The 17,665-nt window shown below is 33.4% G+C and overlaps 2 protein-coding genes across 3 annotated transcripts in view; both read left to right on the forward strand.

Moving 5' to 3' along the window:
- On the forward strand, positions 1 to 16,416 carry LOC134246071 (thioredoxin-related transmembrane protein 1-like). Of its 2 annotated transcripts, none has more exons than XM_062728333.1 (8): positions 1 to 214; positions 4,718 to 4,833; positions 7,177 to 7,222; positions 9,397 to 9,525; positions 9,905 to 9,950; positions 11,414 to 11,515; positions 11,868 to 11,966; positions 12,905 to 16,416. In XM_062728333.1, exons 1-8 carry the CDS (start codon positions 96 to 98, stop codon positions 13,019 to 13,021), a joined length of 774 nt encoding a protein of 257 aa, XP_062584317.1. In that variant the 5' UTR covers positions 1 to 95; the 3' UTR covers positions 13,022 to 16,416. The 2 variants fall into 2 exon arrangements, with proteins under 2 accessions (XP_062584317.1, XP_062584315.1); XM_062728331.1 differs by lacking the exon at positions 7,177 to 7,222 and adding an exon at positions 7,651 to 7,696 and having other exon boundaries at positions 3 to 214.
- LOC134246070 (uncharacterized) overlaps positions 13,779 to 17,665 on the forward strand; it is a 24,432-nt gene continuing 20,545 nt past the window's right edge. Inside the window, exon 1 of the mRNA XM_062728330.1 lies at positions 13,779 to 15,773. Within this exon, the coding sequence (XP_062584314.1) occupies positions 13,779 to 14,768 (990 nt within the window). The 3' untranslated portion in view covers positions 14,769 to 15,773. The remainder of the gene's footprint in view (positions 15,774 to 17,665) is intronic.

A 17,665-nucleotide genomic window follows, 5' to 3' on the forward strand; every position in this document is an offset into this window, starting at 1 on the left:
GAACATATACCAATCGGGATCGAAGTTCCTTAAATCATTAACCATTGCGTCTTGGGAGGAAGCGCGAGTGCTCGAATCACTTCAATCAGGAAAAAATGTTGAAAATGATATTTGTTTTGTTCACTTTGCTGTTTTTCCGAATAGAATGTAAACCAATAAAAGTGACGGAAGAAAACTGGTCAGATGTTCTTGAAGGTGAATGGATGATAGAATTGTAAGTAGATAGATAGTTTACAACTTTACACGTCATCTTTGAAATATTTTTTAAGGACATCACAGAAACATAAGTGATAAAAACTGTTGTTCATCTTTTTGTTAGTTGAGTCGATTTTAAGGACAACTATTATATATACGGGGTATTAGAGTGCACTCTGGACATAGCTGCTTTGTTGTTTTGTTTACCATGTTTACCTTTTAAGTATCTGTATCTGTATCTGTACGTTGAAGTAACCTATGTAGGCTTTTATACAACGGTGAGAGAGAACGCCGGATTTTATTGGCGTTGATGTTCTTGTAGGGCGGTCTTAAATCCCTCTATTGTTTTTGCATGCACGACGGAGTTAGGCAGATGGTTCCACTGAATGCACGTGTCAACAAAGAATGAATGTTGGTACTGTAATGTTCTACTGGATGGAATTATTAATCCTTTGTTGTTATTACACACATGTTTTTGTACAATATTTGTGGTATGATGGTCCTTGTACTGTTTAGGCTTGATTTGACGTTTTTCTTTAGTATTTTTTATGAATAGATGAGGTGGTAGTGCCGGTACCAACCCCTCAACCACTTTGTACATTAGAATTAATCGCAAACTTGTTCTTCTCTCTTCTAGTGTTTCTATATCAAGGCTTTTCCTCATGGATGTTAGTGATCCTGGATTCCTACTGCTGTAGTTCTTTTTTATGAATCTTATGGCTCTATTTTGTATTCTTTCTAACTTATCGATATCCCCTTTGAGGTATGGGTTCTAGATAGTAGCTCCATATTCCATAATTGATCTAACTAGGGATATATATGCTGTTTTTCTGCATTCTTCTGGGACGTTCCGGAGATTTCGTCTTAGGAAGCCTAGGGTGTTATTTGCTTTCTTGCTGATGTTGTTTATGTGTAGACTCCATTTGAGATCATTTGATATTTCCAGTCCAAGGTAAGGGTTGTTTTGTACTTCTTGGAGTATGTGGCTGCAAAGTTGGTACAGTTTAGTTGATTTCTGGTTTATTGACATGATGTAGCACTTTTTAGCATTGAATCTCATGCCCCACTTATTTGCCCAGACCTCTAGTTGGTTAAGGTCGTTTTGTAGTATTTGATGGTCTTTGTTGCTCCTGATGGTTCTATATAGGAGGCAGTCGTCGGCAAATAAGCGCACAGACAAGTTTACAGCGTCTGGTAGATCGTTTATGTGGCATAGAAACATTATTGGGCCGAGTACTGTGCCTTGTGGGACTCCTGAGTCTACTGATGTTTCCTCAGACTCTATTCCCTCTACTATTGTTTTCATTTTCCTTGTTGTTAGAAAGTTGTTTAGCCAGGTGTGGAGTGTTCCTCGAATGCCGTATTGTTGTAATTTGTGGAGTAGTTTGTCGTGAGGTACGGTGTCAAAAGCTTTTGAAAAATCTATGATGGCTACGTCGACTTGATGTGATTTGTCGTGTTCAGTAAGGAAATCATTGAGTGTTGTTAGAAGTTGGGTCTTGCATGAGTATCCTGATCTAAAGCCGTGATTTAAGTATGTATACAAAAAATACTTTGAACAGTTTTATATTGGATTGAACTTACAGAAAGAAAAATATATCAAAATTCGGTGATAACACTGTTCATAACATTATGGTAGAGATCTATGTTTATAAACTTTAAATACATAACTTCTAACCTGCATGCCATGAATGGTTTTGCTTTGATAACACAATACCTGTATGTTAAGCAATTACACATGACCTTTAATCTATGCTCTGAATGGTTTTACCCATGTACCTTACCTGTATGCTATGAATGGTTTTACCCTGATTTCATATTACCTGTATGCTATGAATGGTTTTACCCTGATTTCATATTACCTGTATGCTATGAATGGTTTTGCCCTGATTTCATATTGCCTTTATGTCTTAAATGGTTTTGCCACCCAAAACTCATTTGTGATCAGTGGATTCACCCTAACTGGCCTAAGTGGTATTAATGTAGTGGATGGCAATAATGATTACGGATTAGACAATTGTTTTATTAGTACAGTTTTTCAATTAGTTTAACATTGATCACTTTAATTGTTTCTTATTTGATAGACTATTTATTTGAGATCATATACAATGCAATATTTTTATAAATTAAGAATAGATTTACCCAGTGAAGTGTCTTCTGGGGAAGCAGGAATTTAATGAATGATTTAAGCTGTGTAATGAAATAATTGTACAGTAAACACTAAACAGTACTGTAACAGTAAAATGCAGCTATAACAAAGTGCCAGGGACAATTTGACTTTGGTTATATAAACATAATTCATTATATACTGAAAGGAAAAAGAAACGCAGGGTAGCATAATATTCGAAAACTTTTTGACCGCATGACTGAGAATTACGAAAATTGGTCAGATGAGAAATTTAGTTACTATGCACCAAAATTAGTCTTAAGAATTACTCAACCGTAAAATGTATGACGTCACGTGGGGAAGACGCTAAAAATCCAAAAACACGTGCAATTTCATGACAACAAGTTTGTCAACAAATCTTTTGCACAAATTGATGCACCTGAGGTATACACATTGTTTTTCAATGTTTAGAGACGATATGAATTTTTTGCAATCTTGGTACAGTTTACGGAAGTTCAATAGGGTCTGATTTTCGAATTGCCTAATCAATGAAAAAGGCAACAACGGGTAACTACGCAGTTTCTTGTAAATTTTCCCCCATAAAACTTGTAACCTGTTGTCAGAGAGGGCCTGGAATGGTTTTCAATCAACCGTGATGATGACGTGAACGCGAAACAGAGTCATGTTACGAGCGGGTTATTCGTCCTGCCATCTCTTAAATTGCAATCCTACTACCACAAAAACCGCCATTTATACAGTAGACTATTGTAATCATTACATTCATGAAAAATGAAAGAAAACAATTCCGCAATTTGGTTATTTGAGCCGGACAACTTTCTGTTGTGTTCCTCTCACTGGCGCATGTGCACGTCGCATGACTAATTTTTTGGAGTGGTTACCTATGCCTAATTTAGTCTGGGTTTGAAAGATACTCACTTTGATGAATTCCATGCAAAGGAGAAATAACGCTCATGACAGATGTGCAGGAGAGACATTGCAGATAATGAGAGTTTTTAATTTTCACTTTTGGGGGGTACCGTCATATGAGCTTCAATAACTTATGATTTAGTAGACAAAATCAAATGAGATTTTGAATATATCTTTTTGAAAGATGATTTTAAAAGTTAGATAGAAATACTGAAAAAAATTGAAAGAAAAATAAATTTAATTCACCTCAAAAGTTTACCCTGTGTTTCTTTTTCCTTTCAGTATATCTGTTAGGTTCATATGATATAAAGCCAGTGAGCTTTTACTGCTCAAAACTAGAGATACTGTGAGCAATGAGCTCACTAAATGATACCCCCCGCCTCCCATAATGTCCAAGTGTAAAGAGGAATAACTCGTCCTATCAAATGTTATCCAGAAGCTTCTATATGTGACGTCATAGGTAAACATATAATGGCAATGTCCATGTTTTGCTATGGGAAACCTAAAATACGTGTCAAATAATAAAGTAAAATAGGAGGTGCACAATGGCAATATGTAATAAAGATTCTGTGAAAGTTTCATTAAATTTCACTCAGTAGTATAAGAGGAGTTGCGGATAAGAGATAAAGCGTAACAGATGGACAGACGTACAGACGGACGGACGGAAATCCCGATTACTATATACCCTCCCACTTTTCAAGCGGGGGGTATAAATATACTTCACCATTACTCTAAGTGATCAAATAAAATCACATTTAACACTGAATACAATAGTTTTAACTTGAAAACTTTCAAAATTATGTTATCATTAAAATCCATGAGTGTCAAACCTAACTGCACTAAGCAATCCACAGTACTGTAGCAGATGATAATTTTGAGAGCAGAGAAATTACCCTAGAATTTTTACTGAAGTATTTTATGATAAGTGATACCCTTGCTGTAAATATATAAATTTAAAAGTCAAACTTTATATTTCTCTTTTTATACCCCCCGCTTGAAAAGTGGGAGGGTATATAGTAATCAGTATTTCCGTCCGTCCATCTGTTACGCTTTGGGGTACCCATCTCTTATCCACCACTCCTCTCATACCACTGAAGAAAATTTAATGAAACTTTCACAGATTCTTAATTACATATTGCCATTGTGCACCTCCTATTTTACTCTTTGATCTGACATGTATTTTTGATTTTCCAGAGCAAAACATGGACACTGCCATTATATTCATATGGGAGGCGGGGGGTATCATTTAGTGAGCTCATTGCTCACAGTACCTCTAGTCTTTTTGTGTATTCTGACTTTAATATTTGAAGAATTTTGAAATTCTTTAAAAAGAAATTGAGGGATTTTTTTATTTTTCAAATGGTCATAAGTCCTTTTACCAAACTCAAATTTTCTGCTGGGTTAACAGCTCTATTGGCCTAGAGCAGCCAGCTGTATTCTTTTTATGATTTGTAGGTCATTCTATATCTTTCTTTCTTCACTTTGTAGCATGGCTCCCTGGTGCCCTGCATGTAGAGGATTTGTAGCAACATGGGACAAATTTTCTGACTGGAGCAAAGATTTGGAAATTAAAGTAGGAGTAGTTGATGTTACAGAAAATCCAGGTAGGTTTGGAAGTATTGATGTGGTCCATAGTACATGTATTATTCTATAACAAAACATTCTAGTTAATTGTGATACATCTTTTGATTTTGTAGATATTATAAATTAATTAATTATTAACTCATTTTGAAGGGAAAAAATCCTATTTCATTACCAACTGAAAGTAATTTTGATACATGTACATGTTTGTTTTTTTTAAAACTAAATTTATTAGTTATTCTAGGACTAATATTTGCTGGCTTTTGATACAACAATAACTTTTTAAAAAGCATTCATTTTAGGTTACAATTATGTTATGATTTTAAAAGGGGGGATATGAATTGCTCATGGGCTTTGTGACAAGTCTTTACTGTAAACCAGTTATTATGCGCGTCATTTTTTATTCGTGACTGACCGCTGGAGAACTAATCCACGACGATTTATTTCCGCGAACAAGTGGTAATATTTTTTTTATTTCCACAAGTATTTTATTTTTTGCATCAAAATTTCATATCCGCTCATAAACTAGGTAAAATGCTACCGTGAGTACTGCTTATGTATTATTTAAGACATTCTGTGGATTGCGTCTATTTAAAATCTTATATCCGCGCCTAAAGTAGGTAAAATGTTACCGTGAGTATACTTCTTACGCATTATTCACACCGCTCGAATGAAAATCGGTAAAAAAAAAAATCGAGGAGATTTAAGTTGGTTTAAAACTCTCAAGTGTAAAAGTACCTCGTGCTAATTGGGTAATTGATGCTTTACAAGATCTACATAGCCAAAGGGCAATTATTATAAATGGTTGGGACGGAGCAGGACTGGGCCATAATTAGTCATAATTAACTAGGCTATCCCTAACTCGTCTGTGACAATAAATGAACAATAATAACACAAGCTGAAATATTTATTATAGGATTAAACGTTCTTTTTGAAAAATTTATCGATGTGTAAACTCTTGACATTTTACTCACAAACTGAATAAAAGTGCGAAGCACTTTTATGTTAAGTTTGTGAGTAAAATGTCAAGAGTTTACACATCGATAAATTTTTCAAAAAGAACGTTTAATTCTTATAATTCCAATATCGAATTTTTAAAAATATTCAAATTATTTCTCTTTGAGGCCTCCATACAATCCGTTAGTTCTGGACGGCGTAGGAATACATTTTACCGCAAAGGAACGTAATCGAGATGAATTTCGATAGAGTTCAACTTAAATTGTCAAAACAACCGATAAATAAACTTATAAAGACTTATCGAATGTTGTTTAAGTCAACAAATATCGTAATTACGAGTTTACTTCAGAATAGTTCGTCCTTGACCATGGCCATGTTGACATAAACGACAACTCTCATAGTGAAAGTTGCAGACCGACGACGCCTTCGATTTGCACTTGTTTGTTCAAAGATTGAGGAACAATATAGAAAGTAAATATGAATTTGATGCTTATAGGGCAAGAGTTTGAGGTACGTTTCTTTTCCCTGTCTAAACGATACAAACTGAGTTGATTATCTTCGTATTATGAACGTTGAGACAGCGATTTTTAAAATTCACACTCGTGATCGAACAGTGACATTAACATTTTCATGGCTTCCATCAGCTGGGCAGCCTAGCATGTCGCCAGTTTTGTTTTAATTAATTAAATTTGAAGTTTCTTGTATTTATAATTTATCCAAAACAGACAATAAATAACTGCTTTCGTTGTTTATACGATAAACTACATGTAGAAGCTTAGTCAAAAAAGTAGTTCTGATTGAAAAAAAAATTTATCGATGTGTAAAAATTTTCTTAAACGTGTTCTCGTCCAATCAAAACACAGGTATTCAATAGATACAATGAAGATTGGAATTATTGACATTTTAATCGTTTTAGACAAATATTTTTAGATTTTCCATTTGTTTATATATTTTTTCTGAATGTTTGTAATGAAACTTCAACTGCTTCTAGAACACTAAAATTCTTCCGTGATTACTTATTAAACCGTCGTGATCGGTACTCAAAAAAGGGCAAATAACTCTAATCATAACATGGGAAAATGAACAACTGGTTCGCGACGATAAATATCCGCGAGCAGAGGTTACTCGCGGAACTCGCGGATATTTATCACACACGTATAATACTTGGTTTACAGTATTTTATGAGCCTCTTAGACTCTGTGGTGTGTGGATACTGATCCATGTATCATAACATGTATTTGTATTCAAAGTCCAGGGATGAAATTATAATAGATGTATTGTTCAACCAGGAACCCCTTATCATTAGATTATTTTTAGTTTGTAGCATTAAAATACTTGTAAGATCTACAAAATTTATCTGTGGAAATTATATTTTCAATAGAGGAAAAATAACAATCATTTTAATACAGGTTTAATTGGAAGATTTTTGACAGCTGCTTTGCCTTCAATTTATCAGTAAGTCTGGGTAACACTTGCAGTAGATCTACTTATATTAATTTATATCTTTCATTTCACCGCTTTTATTAACTTGGCATGTTTATTAATGGAAAAGTTGGTTATTAGAGAGATGGAAATAGCAGATTTATAGCAAATGTTTTAGATGTTATTAGCTAAACACTCTTTACATAGCACACTGATCTTTTGATAAACATGTCAGTAAAGCATTTTTCAACACTTTTAAGTAAAAGCCTTTTTCAACACAAACTAATTGTAGGAAGGGCTGAATTTGTCTTTTTAAAGTACAATGAATCAATCGAATATGATTGGAATATTAAAAGTATTAAATGAAAGTCAATGTAGTACAAATAAGACTGTGTTTAGAAAGGCTTTCATCTTAGCAGTTTACTATATTCACACTTTGACCTTTGCCCTCTATATTTTAGGTCTCAGTGGGAGATTCCTGATCTCTGCCCTTCCATCTTTATATCAGTAAGTGTCAGTATTATTATATGAAAAACTGAGATTTGTGATCTCTTCCCTTCCATCTCTATATCAGTAAGTGTCAGTATTATTATATGAAAAACTGAGATTTGTGATCTCTTTCCTTCCATCTCTATATCAGTAAGTGTCAGTTTACGGTAATTATATTCAGAAATACTGAGATTCATTATCTCTGCCCTTCCATCTTTATATCAGTAAGTGTCAGTATTATTATATTCAGAAATACTGAGATTTGTGATCTCTGCTCTTCCATCTTTATATCAGTAATTGTCAGTATATATTCAGAAATACTGCAGGGCTCGACATTAACGCTTGTCCGCTTGTCCGGTACCAATGAACAAAAATTTCGGACAAGTGAATATTGCTGGGTACTTGTCCGATTGGACAAGTGATTTTTCTATGTAAAGAAGTCTTCAAATAATAATAATCATAGAAAACAACTATTGTAAAGTTTATCGAATAAAAACGGAAGCAGTACATAAACCTGAATTTTGATCCAGATATCAATCACTATGTACTAAAATCACACTTGATCGGGATCGATGTTCACTAATTGCAGCCATACTATTGTATGGCGTGGATCTTACGACGTTTGTGAGTTTAGAATATATTTGATTGATATTACAGATTCACTTTTGAACATTTATGCTGTTGTCAGGACAGGAAGTCTAGATAAAATTTTGTTTATATGTGTTTGTCTTATTTATCAATAACAACACTTATAAATCAAGCACATTTAATTTTTTAATTGTTTTCAAGTTGACATAACAAGACATTCATTGAAAAATTTTCGGACAAGTGAAGTTGAAGTTCGGACAAGTAAATATCTTGGTCACTAGTAGGAAAAAAAGTCAATGTCGAGCCCTGTACTGAGATTCTTGATCTCTTCCCTTCCATCTTTATATTTGATCTCTGCCATACTTGTATCAGTGTCAATAAATAGAGATAATACTTAGGATTTTCCTAATCTCTGTCCTTCTTATATCAACAATTAAGTGTCAATAGTACATAAAGAAATATTGTATGAACATACATGTACTTAGGTATTGAGATTACAAGTTTACTGCCAGTTGATTTTTCTCTCAATTCTAATTATCTGACCATATCATGGCATTTTATGTAAAGGTAAATAAACTCATCTTTATGAAAAAAAATATATATTTCTGCTAAATCTTCACTCCTGTAAAATGTGAAAAACCCTAGCATACAAAAATGAGGGCAAAGGTCAATTTTTATAATTGCGCTCCACAAATTTCTTGTTACTGGTGTTTCTAGAGTGTGTTTGTAACTTGTCTTAGGGAAAAAAGGTCAGTGGATTATGAATAACTGGCAGCTGATTCAGATATAAATTATTTACTACATTAATATGATTACTTCTTACACCTGTCAATGTTTGCTGTGTTGGTAATCATGTTTCAAAAGAAAATTATTTATTAATGATATCCATTACTCATTACAGTAAGACTAGAAGTCAGAAAAAAAATGCACCCTCAGCAAAAAATGTTTATTGTTTATTTGAAATTTTAAGTTATTTAATAAAAATACATCTGTAATATAAATACATGTGTCTAAAATTCAGTGATAAAAGAATCTTGAAAATTTTTTGTCTTTGTTAGAAAAAGTAATTTTTTTATGTAAAAATAACTTGCCGGGTACATGTATCACAACCCCAGCTTTGCTTGTTTTAGCATTAAGAATGGAGAGTTTCGTCAGTACAAAGGAGGAAGGAAGGAGGCTGAACTGATCAGCTTTGTAGACGACCAGAAATGGAAGGAACTGGACCCTATTCCCTGGTATTTCTCTCCAGCCTCAATCCAGTAAGAACAATGTCTGATAACCTTTATAATTTCTAAATAAAATAACATATTTAGTTTTTCTTCTTTTTTTTTTTGGATTAAATTAAAAGTTAGGATGTTTTTATAATTTATATAATACTCTTAAAGAGAGGAAAAGTTGAGAAAAGATGATACAATTTATTATCTGCAAAAATAATAAATATAGCCCTCTCCGATCTTTTTAATCTGATGCCCCCCCCCCCCAAAAAAAAAATGGGGAGGGCTACATTATTGCAGCTAACAATTCATCGTCAAAAATTAAATCTTAAATGAACAATGTATATTTTTTTCAAAATAAATAATTATATATTTATACTGTATGGTGCTGTTATGGATTTTATTGTACCTTTCTTACTTTCAGAATGGCAGGACTGGCACAGTTCTTTAAAGCTGCTATGGCAGTCAGGGTAAAAATCCATTAAAATTACTCACAATTTGCCAAAGTAATGCACTGTACACTTAAAGACCCAATTTTTTTACCGTATGGTTACCTGAAGAGGGGGAGTGGTCTAAGTAACAGTGGTGTTATTTACCTGGAGACCCCCAATACCCAAGATGTCAAAAATCTATATACACGTAGCATTACACAGGAAGTCTGTGTCTGGTGATCAGGGTCAACATTCTGTGTTTCCTGTCTAAATTTGAGTGAAACTACTTGAAATAATTGAAATATTTCAGCATAAAATTTATTTATAAAATACTTTTAGCGATATCTGATGAAGAAAAAAATTATAAAGAAATGTTTTTATATTTAAAAAAAAAAAAGACAAATTAAAGAAAAGAACACAGATTAAAACTACAAAGTAAACATATCTTTTTTTAATTAAACGTGTGAAAATATAAAAAATTAAAAAGAAAATAATAAAATATTCCATTCATACGTACATGTAGGCCTATCCGTCGTGTGAACATGTACAATGTACCGTACCGCGAATATTGCCCAGTACGTTCTGATCGACAATAGTGTCGAAAATATTCACCATTTCCGGGTGTTCGTGAGTTTCATTTTTTTTTTTTTGTTTGCAAGATTTCTTTTACACTTTTAAGAATTGATCTTCGGCTGTATATATTCACTTTTTAGTTTCGAATATAGGGTATTGACAGATGTTAGGAAATTCGAACTAAAAGTTACAATATTGAAACTCCTAGCTATATTTCTGACATTTCAGAACTTTACAACAGAACATGGTATAGATTGTATTCATATATACGTAGATAAAACATAGGATAAGTGAATTTTTTATCCGTGCCGTTTGTGCTGAATATCTTTTCTTATTTATCATATTCCAATTTTAATCGGCAAATAGCGTTTCTGCGCACGGACTGGTCTAAATTCTACAGCAGATATCTTGGACGACATATCGCCTAAAATACAATAAAGCCGTTGAGATTAAAAGCAAATATTTTATATATGAAGTCATGTTTTAATTATCTACTCTCAATTGTTTTTAAAATAAAATTTTACCAAGATTCATTTTTAACCCCCGTGTATACAAGGCGGCTACATGAAAGTGTTTGACGCGTGACCAGGCGATCGTTTTCAAAGGACACAAACTCAGACTATCAGGTAGCACGGTCAGCTGGCCTGTCAATCAAATCAGAAGCTATTGTTTTTTTAATGATTGACAGGCGGTAAATTATTGATCTTGAATCAGGTAGATTTTGGGGGCGTTAACATAAAATTGGGTGTTTAAGTTGAATGCAAGAATGAAGTGTAATCTAAGACTATATAATATGTATATAGTCAAAATACGTATTTCATATCCATACATGCTTATATTATCGCACATACAAAATGTTCTGACAGCTATGGCTGAGATGTATATGATTGTTAATTCTTAATTGATATAAATCTACCATCTTTTGACAGGATCTTTACAATTCTATGACAAAGGATTATGGGATACCAGAGTGGGCCTGTTATGTCATCTTTGCCATTGCAACCATCCTTGCAGGGTTGATTCTTGGATTGGTCAGTATTATCATTTTTCAAAAAAAAAATTCTAACACAAACAGAAAATTGGATGGCCATTTTTCCCTTCTCTCTATGGTTAACTCACCTGAGCTGAAAGACCCCCCCCTTCCATGTAAATTATTTCAATGTTTAACTGATTTGTGCTTTTTTCCTAGCCAGTGTGCTTTGGTGAGCTATGTGGCCCATGGGCCACTTTTTTTTTCATCCAATCTATGTGACAAATCTTTTCTAACTTCATTGGATAAAAACTACCAGTATCAACAAATGAAAAGCTTGCAAATATTTCATGGATTTATCTCATCATTTATATAATTTCCTGCTGAAAAGATTGATTGTTTTTGACTTTCAGGTGATTGTAGTGTGTTGTGATATGATGCTGCCATCCAGATATGTCCCTTCATCAGCAGAAGAACCTGAACCTAGTTCACAGGGGGTGGCCTTACAAAAGGTACTGCTTCTAAAAACAAGTTATATCTATAATCTAATCTGAAAGACTGAGAATGAGTTTATACTCATACCATTGATACAGCATATGTGCTAGGAATGCTTTTTCCTACAAAACAGATTTTAAATATTAAGGCATCTTTTTCAATTTTCTCTAATTACTAATGTAATGTTAACTTATTATGCCAATTCCTTGAGGATGGTACACTTTATTTTTCTACCTGTGGTTGTCAGAAATTATGCTTGTTTGTAACAAGAATTATTTCTATGCAACAGAACTATAAATTAGAGTTTGGACTCGAACCTAGAATTTCTCTCTTTGAGGGAAAAAAAAATTTACCTTAAAATGCCTTTATGCCTTTTTTGTGCTTTCAACTTTCAAGAATAGGAATACTTATTGGAAAGTTGCAAGATGATAAAAGACTTCAAATCTATCATTGCAAGGGTAAACAAATTGACTTCTCAATAGCATATCAGTCTATGGTTTATATGGATATAGTCTATATAAAAAATCACATGTATTTTGTTTGGTTTGTGATATACTTGTACAATGCTTGTACAATGTACCTGGCCCTACCATTCTGATTAAATCTGTGCATTAAACACTCTGTGTACTAGTATATGGCACAGATATAAGTAATTTTGATTTTATTTAGATTGATTGACAAACTTGGTGTAAAAGCATTACATGTATATACCCATTAGAACAGTTTAAATTCAGATGCTGAACTTTCAACTAGTGTTAAGTACAAATCATCAGTGATAAACTCTGACAGAGGATCCTTCAATTCATACAAATTTTGGAAATTTCCAGAAATAAAACATTTGATTTGGACAATGTTACTTTCATTTTTGTTTAGTATTGTTTGGATGAAATGTCTCCAATATTTAAGTGTTTTAAACATAATTTCTGATCTGATCACTTTTTTGTTCTGATTTCAGGAGGATGAAGATGCCGATGGTGAGGAATCAGAAACGGACATTGTTGACGTCACTAAAACGGCGGAAAAAGACACTGATACCAAACCAAGGAAAAGGAGGGTGAAAAAAGCAGACTGATTTCATAGACATCATATGTGAAAGTCCCCTGAGGGGTAAAATGTTTTCAAAATGGAGTAAATGCAAATTAATGAGAGTGTTTGATTTCCCAAAGACATTCATCCCAATGAAGAATGTGTGGCTTAATTTTATGAATTTTCTTTTTGTTGGTTTGTGAGTGTATTTAAGTTTTAATCAGAGGGGTGATTTTAATGCTTGTTCCTAACATTTTGTTTGTTTTATATATGTTCAGTGAATATGAAGTATTCTTATGTTGAATGTAGAAAATGATTCAAGTCAGAGCGTGCCAATACTTAACCTAAAATTTTACTGTTGTAACTTGTTTAAGTAAGAATTTATTTTAAGGGTGAAAAGTTGCAATGTAAACAGAAACATCTTATTATTCTTAGTTGTTTAGTTTAACAAAAACCTGCCTTTTTCTGATCTGAACATGAAATGTGTTGATTTTAAAATTTTATTAGGTCACCTGAGTAACTCAGGTGACCTATTGCTATCCGTTTTCGTCCGTCGTCGTGCGTCGTGTGTCGTGTGTCGTGTGTTAAAATTTGAACATTTTCAGCTTCTTCTCTGAAACCACGGAACCAATTTCAACCAAATTTGGTATACAGCATCTATGCGTGGAGGGGAACAAAAATTGTGAATTTCATGGTCCCCGCCCCCCTGGGGCCTGAGGGGTGGGGCCAAAACCACTAAAATTAATGAAACTTTTAAAAATCTTCTTCTTTACTCCTGGACATCAAGCAGGCAAACTATTGGCATGAATGTAATGAGCATTGAGTCCTCTACCAAAATTGTGAAATTCATGGTCCCAGGGTCAGGGGTTCTAGTGCTAGGGTGGGGCTCTATAGATTATATAGTGAAAATGCCTTATTTCTTTGAAAATCTTCTTCTCTGCTCCTGGGTATTAAATACACAAACTAAGCACATAGTTATGATGAGCAAGAGTGCTTCTTCCAGATTTGTGAATTTCATGGTCCCAGGGCCAGGGGTTCTGGTGGTAGGGCGGGGCTCTATAGATAATATGGTGAAAATGCATTATTTCTTTGAAAATCTTCTTCTCTGCTCCTGGGTATTAAATAAACAAATTAAGCACATAGTTATGATGAGCAAGAGTGCTTCTTCCAGATTTGTGAATTTTATGGCCCCAGGGTCAGGGGTTCTGGTGTTAGGGCAGGGCTCTATAGATTATATAGTGAAAATGCATTATTTCTTTGAAAATCTTCTTCTCTGCTCCTGGGTATTAAATACACTAAATAAGCACATAATTATGATGAGCAAGAGTGCCTCTTCCAAAATTGTGAATTTTATGGCCCCAGGGTCAGGGGTTCTGGTGTTAGAGCGGGGCTCTATAGATTATATAGTGAAAATGCATTATTTCTGTGATGAACATCTTCTCTGCTCCTGGGTATTAGATAAACTAACTAAGCACATAGTTAAGATGAGCAAGAGTGCCTCTTCCAAAATTGTGAATTTTATGGCCCCAGGGTCAGGGGTTCTGGTGTTAGGGTGGGGCTCCATAGATAATACAGTGAAAATGCATTATTTCTTTGAAAATATTCTTCTCTGCTCCTGGGTATTAAATACACTAAATAAGCACATAGTTATGATGAGCAAGAGTGCCTCTTCCAAAATTGTGAATTTTATGGCCCCAGGGTCAGGGGTTCTGGTGTTAGGGTGGGGCTCTATAGATTATATAGTGAAAATGCATTATTTTTTGAAAATCTTCTTCTCTGCTCCTGGGTATTAGATTAACTAACTAAGCACATAGTTATGATGAGCAAGAGTGCCTCTTCCAAAATTTTGAATTTTATGGCCCCAGGGTCAGGGGTTCTGGTGTTAAGTCGGGTCTCTATTGATTATATAGTAAAAATACATTTATTCTTTGTAAATATTTTTCTTTGCCTCTGGGTTTAAAGCCAATGATCCAAGTATATATATATTTATGATGAAGAAAGGTGCATGTAGCAAAGTGGTTTTTAATGCCCCCAGGGTCAAAGGGGGGGGGGGGGGGTGGTTACATAGCCTGAAAATAAATTAATGCTTTGAAATCTGCTGTTTGGTATTAATCAACCATTTTATGATAAAATTTGCAAAAGTTTGAAATATATGGCCTGGGTCAGTGGTTCCTTTGGGGTGAGGTGCACAACTGGTTATAAAGTGGAAGTGCCTTTTCTCTTTGTTACTCTGATCTATCTCTGGGTCAAAGGGGGGGGGGGGGTACATAGCCTGAAAATAAATTAATGCTTTGAAATCTGCTGTTTGGTATTAATCAACCATTTTATGATAAAATTTGCAAAAGTTTGAAATATGTGGCTCCAGGGTCAGTGGTTCCTTTGGGGTGAGGTGCACAACTGGTTATAAAGTGGAAGTGCATTTTCTCTTTGTTACTCTGATCTATCTCTGGGTATTAAGTAAATAGAGTAAGCATTCTAAGTTAATAATTATGATAAGCAATGGTGCCTCTTTCAAAATTGTAAATTGTGAATTTCATGGCCACCGGTTTAAACACGAACCAAATTTAATTGTTTGAAAGTTGTTACACAATACTCAGGTGACCTATAAGGCCCGTGGGCCTCTTGTTTTATAAGTATGTAGTACATGTAGTAACTAAGTAAGTGATTTCTTCTATACATTTATATTCATCAGATTAATTATTCTTGTACTCATAGAAGTGACTGAAAAAAATTTAAGTTTTATAATGTTGCAGTCATTACCATTGAGTAGTAATACATGTATGTATGGGAGTTTTTTTGTATGAATACTAAATGAATATGACTGTGATTTTGGTACTGGTATAAATGTTGTACTTTGATACACTTATGTAATTTTTTAACCCACCAGTCTATTCTTTATGCATATATATATTTTTATTTTCATTTATAAAAGAAAAAAAAATTGGCAAACAGACTTTGTAGCCATTAAGATATTCATTGAGCTAGATTCATTAGTTATCGTAATTTTATTTTTGCTTAATTCTGACCCCTGGATCAGGAAACTTTATAAACTAAAACTAATTTTAATAAGTAAACATGGACAATTGGTATAAACTGTCGTGCAGATACCTTGCCCAAATCCTTTCATGATCCTGAGACCAGGTTTTTCTAACTTTGGAATGTTTTAGCAGTTCTCTTAAAATTTTAAGCCTTATAAATCCTGTTTTAAGACCAAGTTATATTTTTACCTTACCTTCCTTTATTTGTGAAAAGTAGAGAACCACATATAGATTACAAAGCATGCAAAAACATGCTTTTTGTTCTACCACTACACACTGGAAGTAAACTTTTTTTTCATTTGTACATGGGGTATTGAGAGAACACATACCCATCTGATTTGCTTTTATTGTGTTCTATGCAAGTGTTAATAAAAGAAATTGTACAATTACATGATTTTTTTTTTCTTTAAGATCAGACGACACATTCCTCAAAAATATATAATTTTTTCTAAGAATTTGTCATTAAAGTATAGGTACTTAACGAAGTTTCCTTACAAAAAATTAGGGTACCTTACCAGGCATTTGGACAAGATACAACAGGACCATACTTCATATAACCCATATGGGTAATCTTCTTAATAGCCTATATCACAGTTTTTTGGTGTACTTATATTTGAAAACATTTTTAAAACAATGTAGAAATCAGAAGAGAATGACAAATATGAATATTTTTAAATAATATCAAGAGATACATAACAATATATTTGAGGAACGTGTCGTCTGACCTTAAGAACCCTCTATACACTGACGAAAAATGTTTTTTGGACTTTGAGAAAATTGTATAGTGTAAAGGAGGCTATTTTGAAATAAACTAATCCATTTCTAATATAGGGAGCGTGCCTTCTTTATCCAGGAAAAATCTTTGAAGACAGTGAAGTAATGACAAAGAAAAATTGCTTTCGATTATTCAAATGGAGAAAATACATGCAAATAAAGTTTTCAATTACTCTATCTTGGTCTAACATATGTTTAGAATACATGGATTTATTTAAAATTTTGTCATACAGTGCAAATTACAATTTATTCTTTTTTATGTCAAAGTGGGTCAGTCTAACTACACACAAGTACCCTGAAATTAGGGTGCAGTGTAGAGAGGGTCCTTAATTGAAATACAGTTGTTTGAGCAGTTCTGAATCTGGAACAGATTCAGCAGTCCGCTATGTTTAGGCATTATTTCAGAATCTAAGTTGTTTGTCAAAGTAACTCAATGACTTGTGGGATTAAATATTTTTTCATAAAAGTTAGGAAAACTGTTGTGTCAGAAATATAAAAGTAATGAATTTGAACAGTCTTTTATTGTTATGACTTGAGATAAAAACGAGATTGATATTAATCATTTTCTTTGGTATGCTTAGGTTATTTACCTGAAGACCTAAAATTATCTGATAGACTCTTAATAAATATTTTAATGTTTCCTGACTTTTGTCTTACCAATTTATGACAAGAAGCAAAGCAATATGTTAAAGACCTATGATACAACAAATGAAAATAAATTCTTCTCCCCATGTTTCATGGTTAGACACAGAAACCAATGTTATTAAAAATGTTTTATTTAATTTTAAACTTACATTGTTTAGAGATAAATTTATTTCTAGTCTAATGAAATAATTTGTGAAGGTATGCTTTATCAAAATTATGATGTCACTAAATGA

Source organism: Saccostrea cucullata, unplaced genomic scaffold (assembly GCF_032062105.1).
Source record: "Saccostrea cucullata isolate Sc308-1 unplaced genomic scaffold, CSIRO_AGI_Scuc_v1 ctg217, whole genome shotgun sequence".
Classification (NCBI taxonomy): Eukaryota; Metazoa; Mollusca; class Bivalvia; order Ostreida; family Ostreidae; genus Saccostrea; species Saccostrea cuccullata.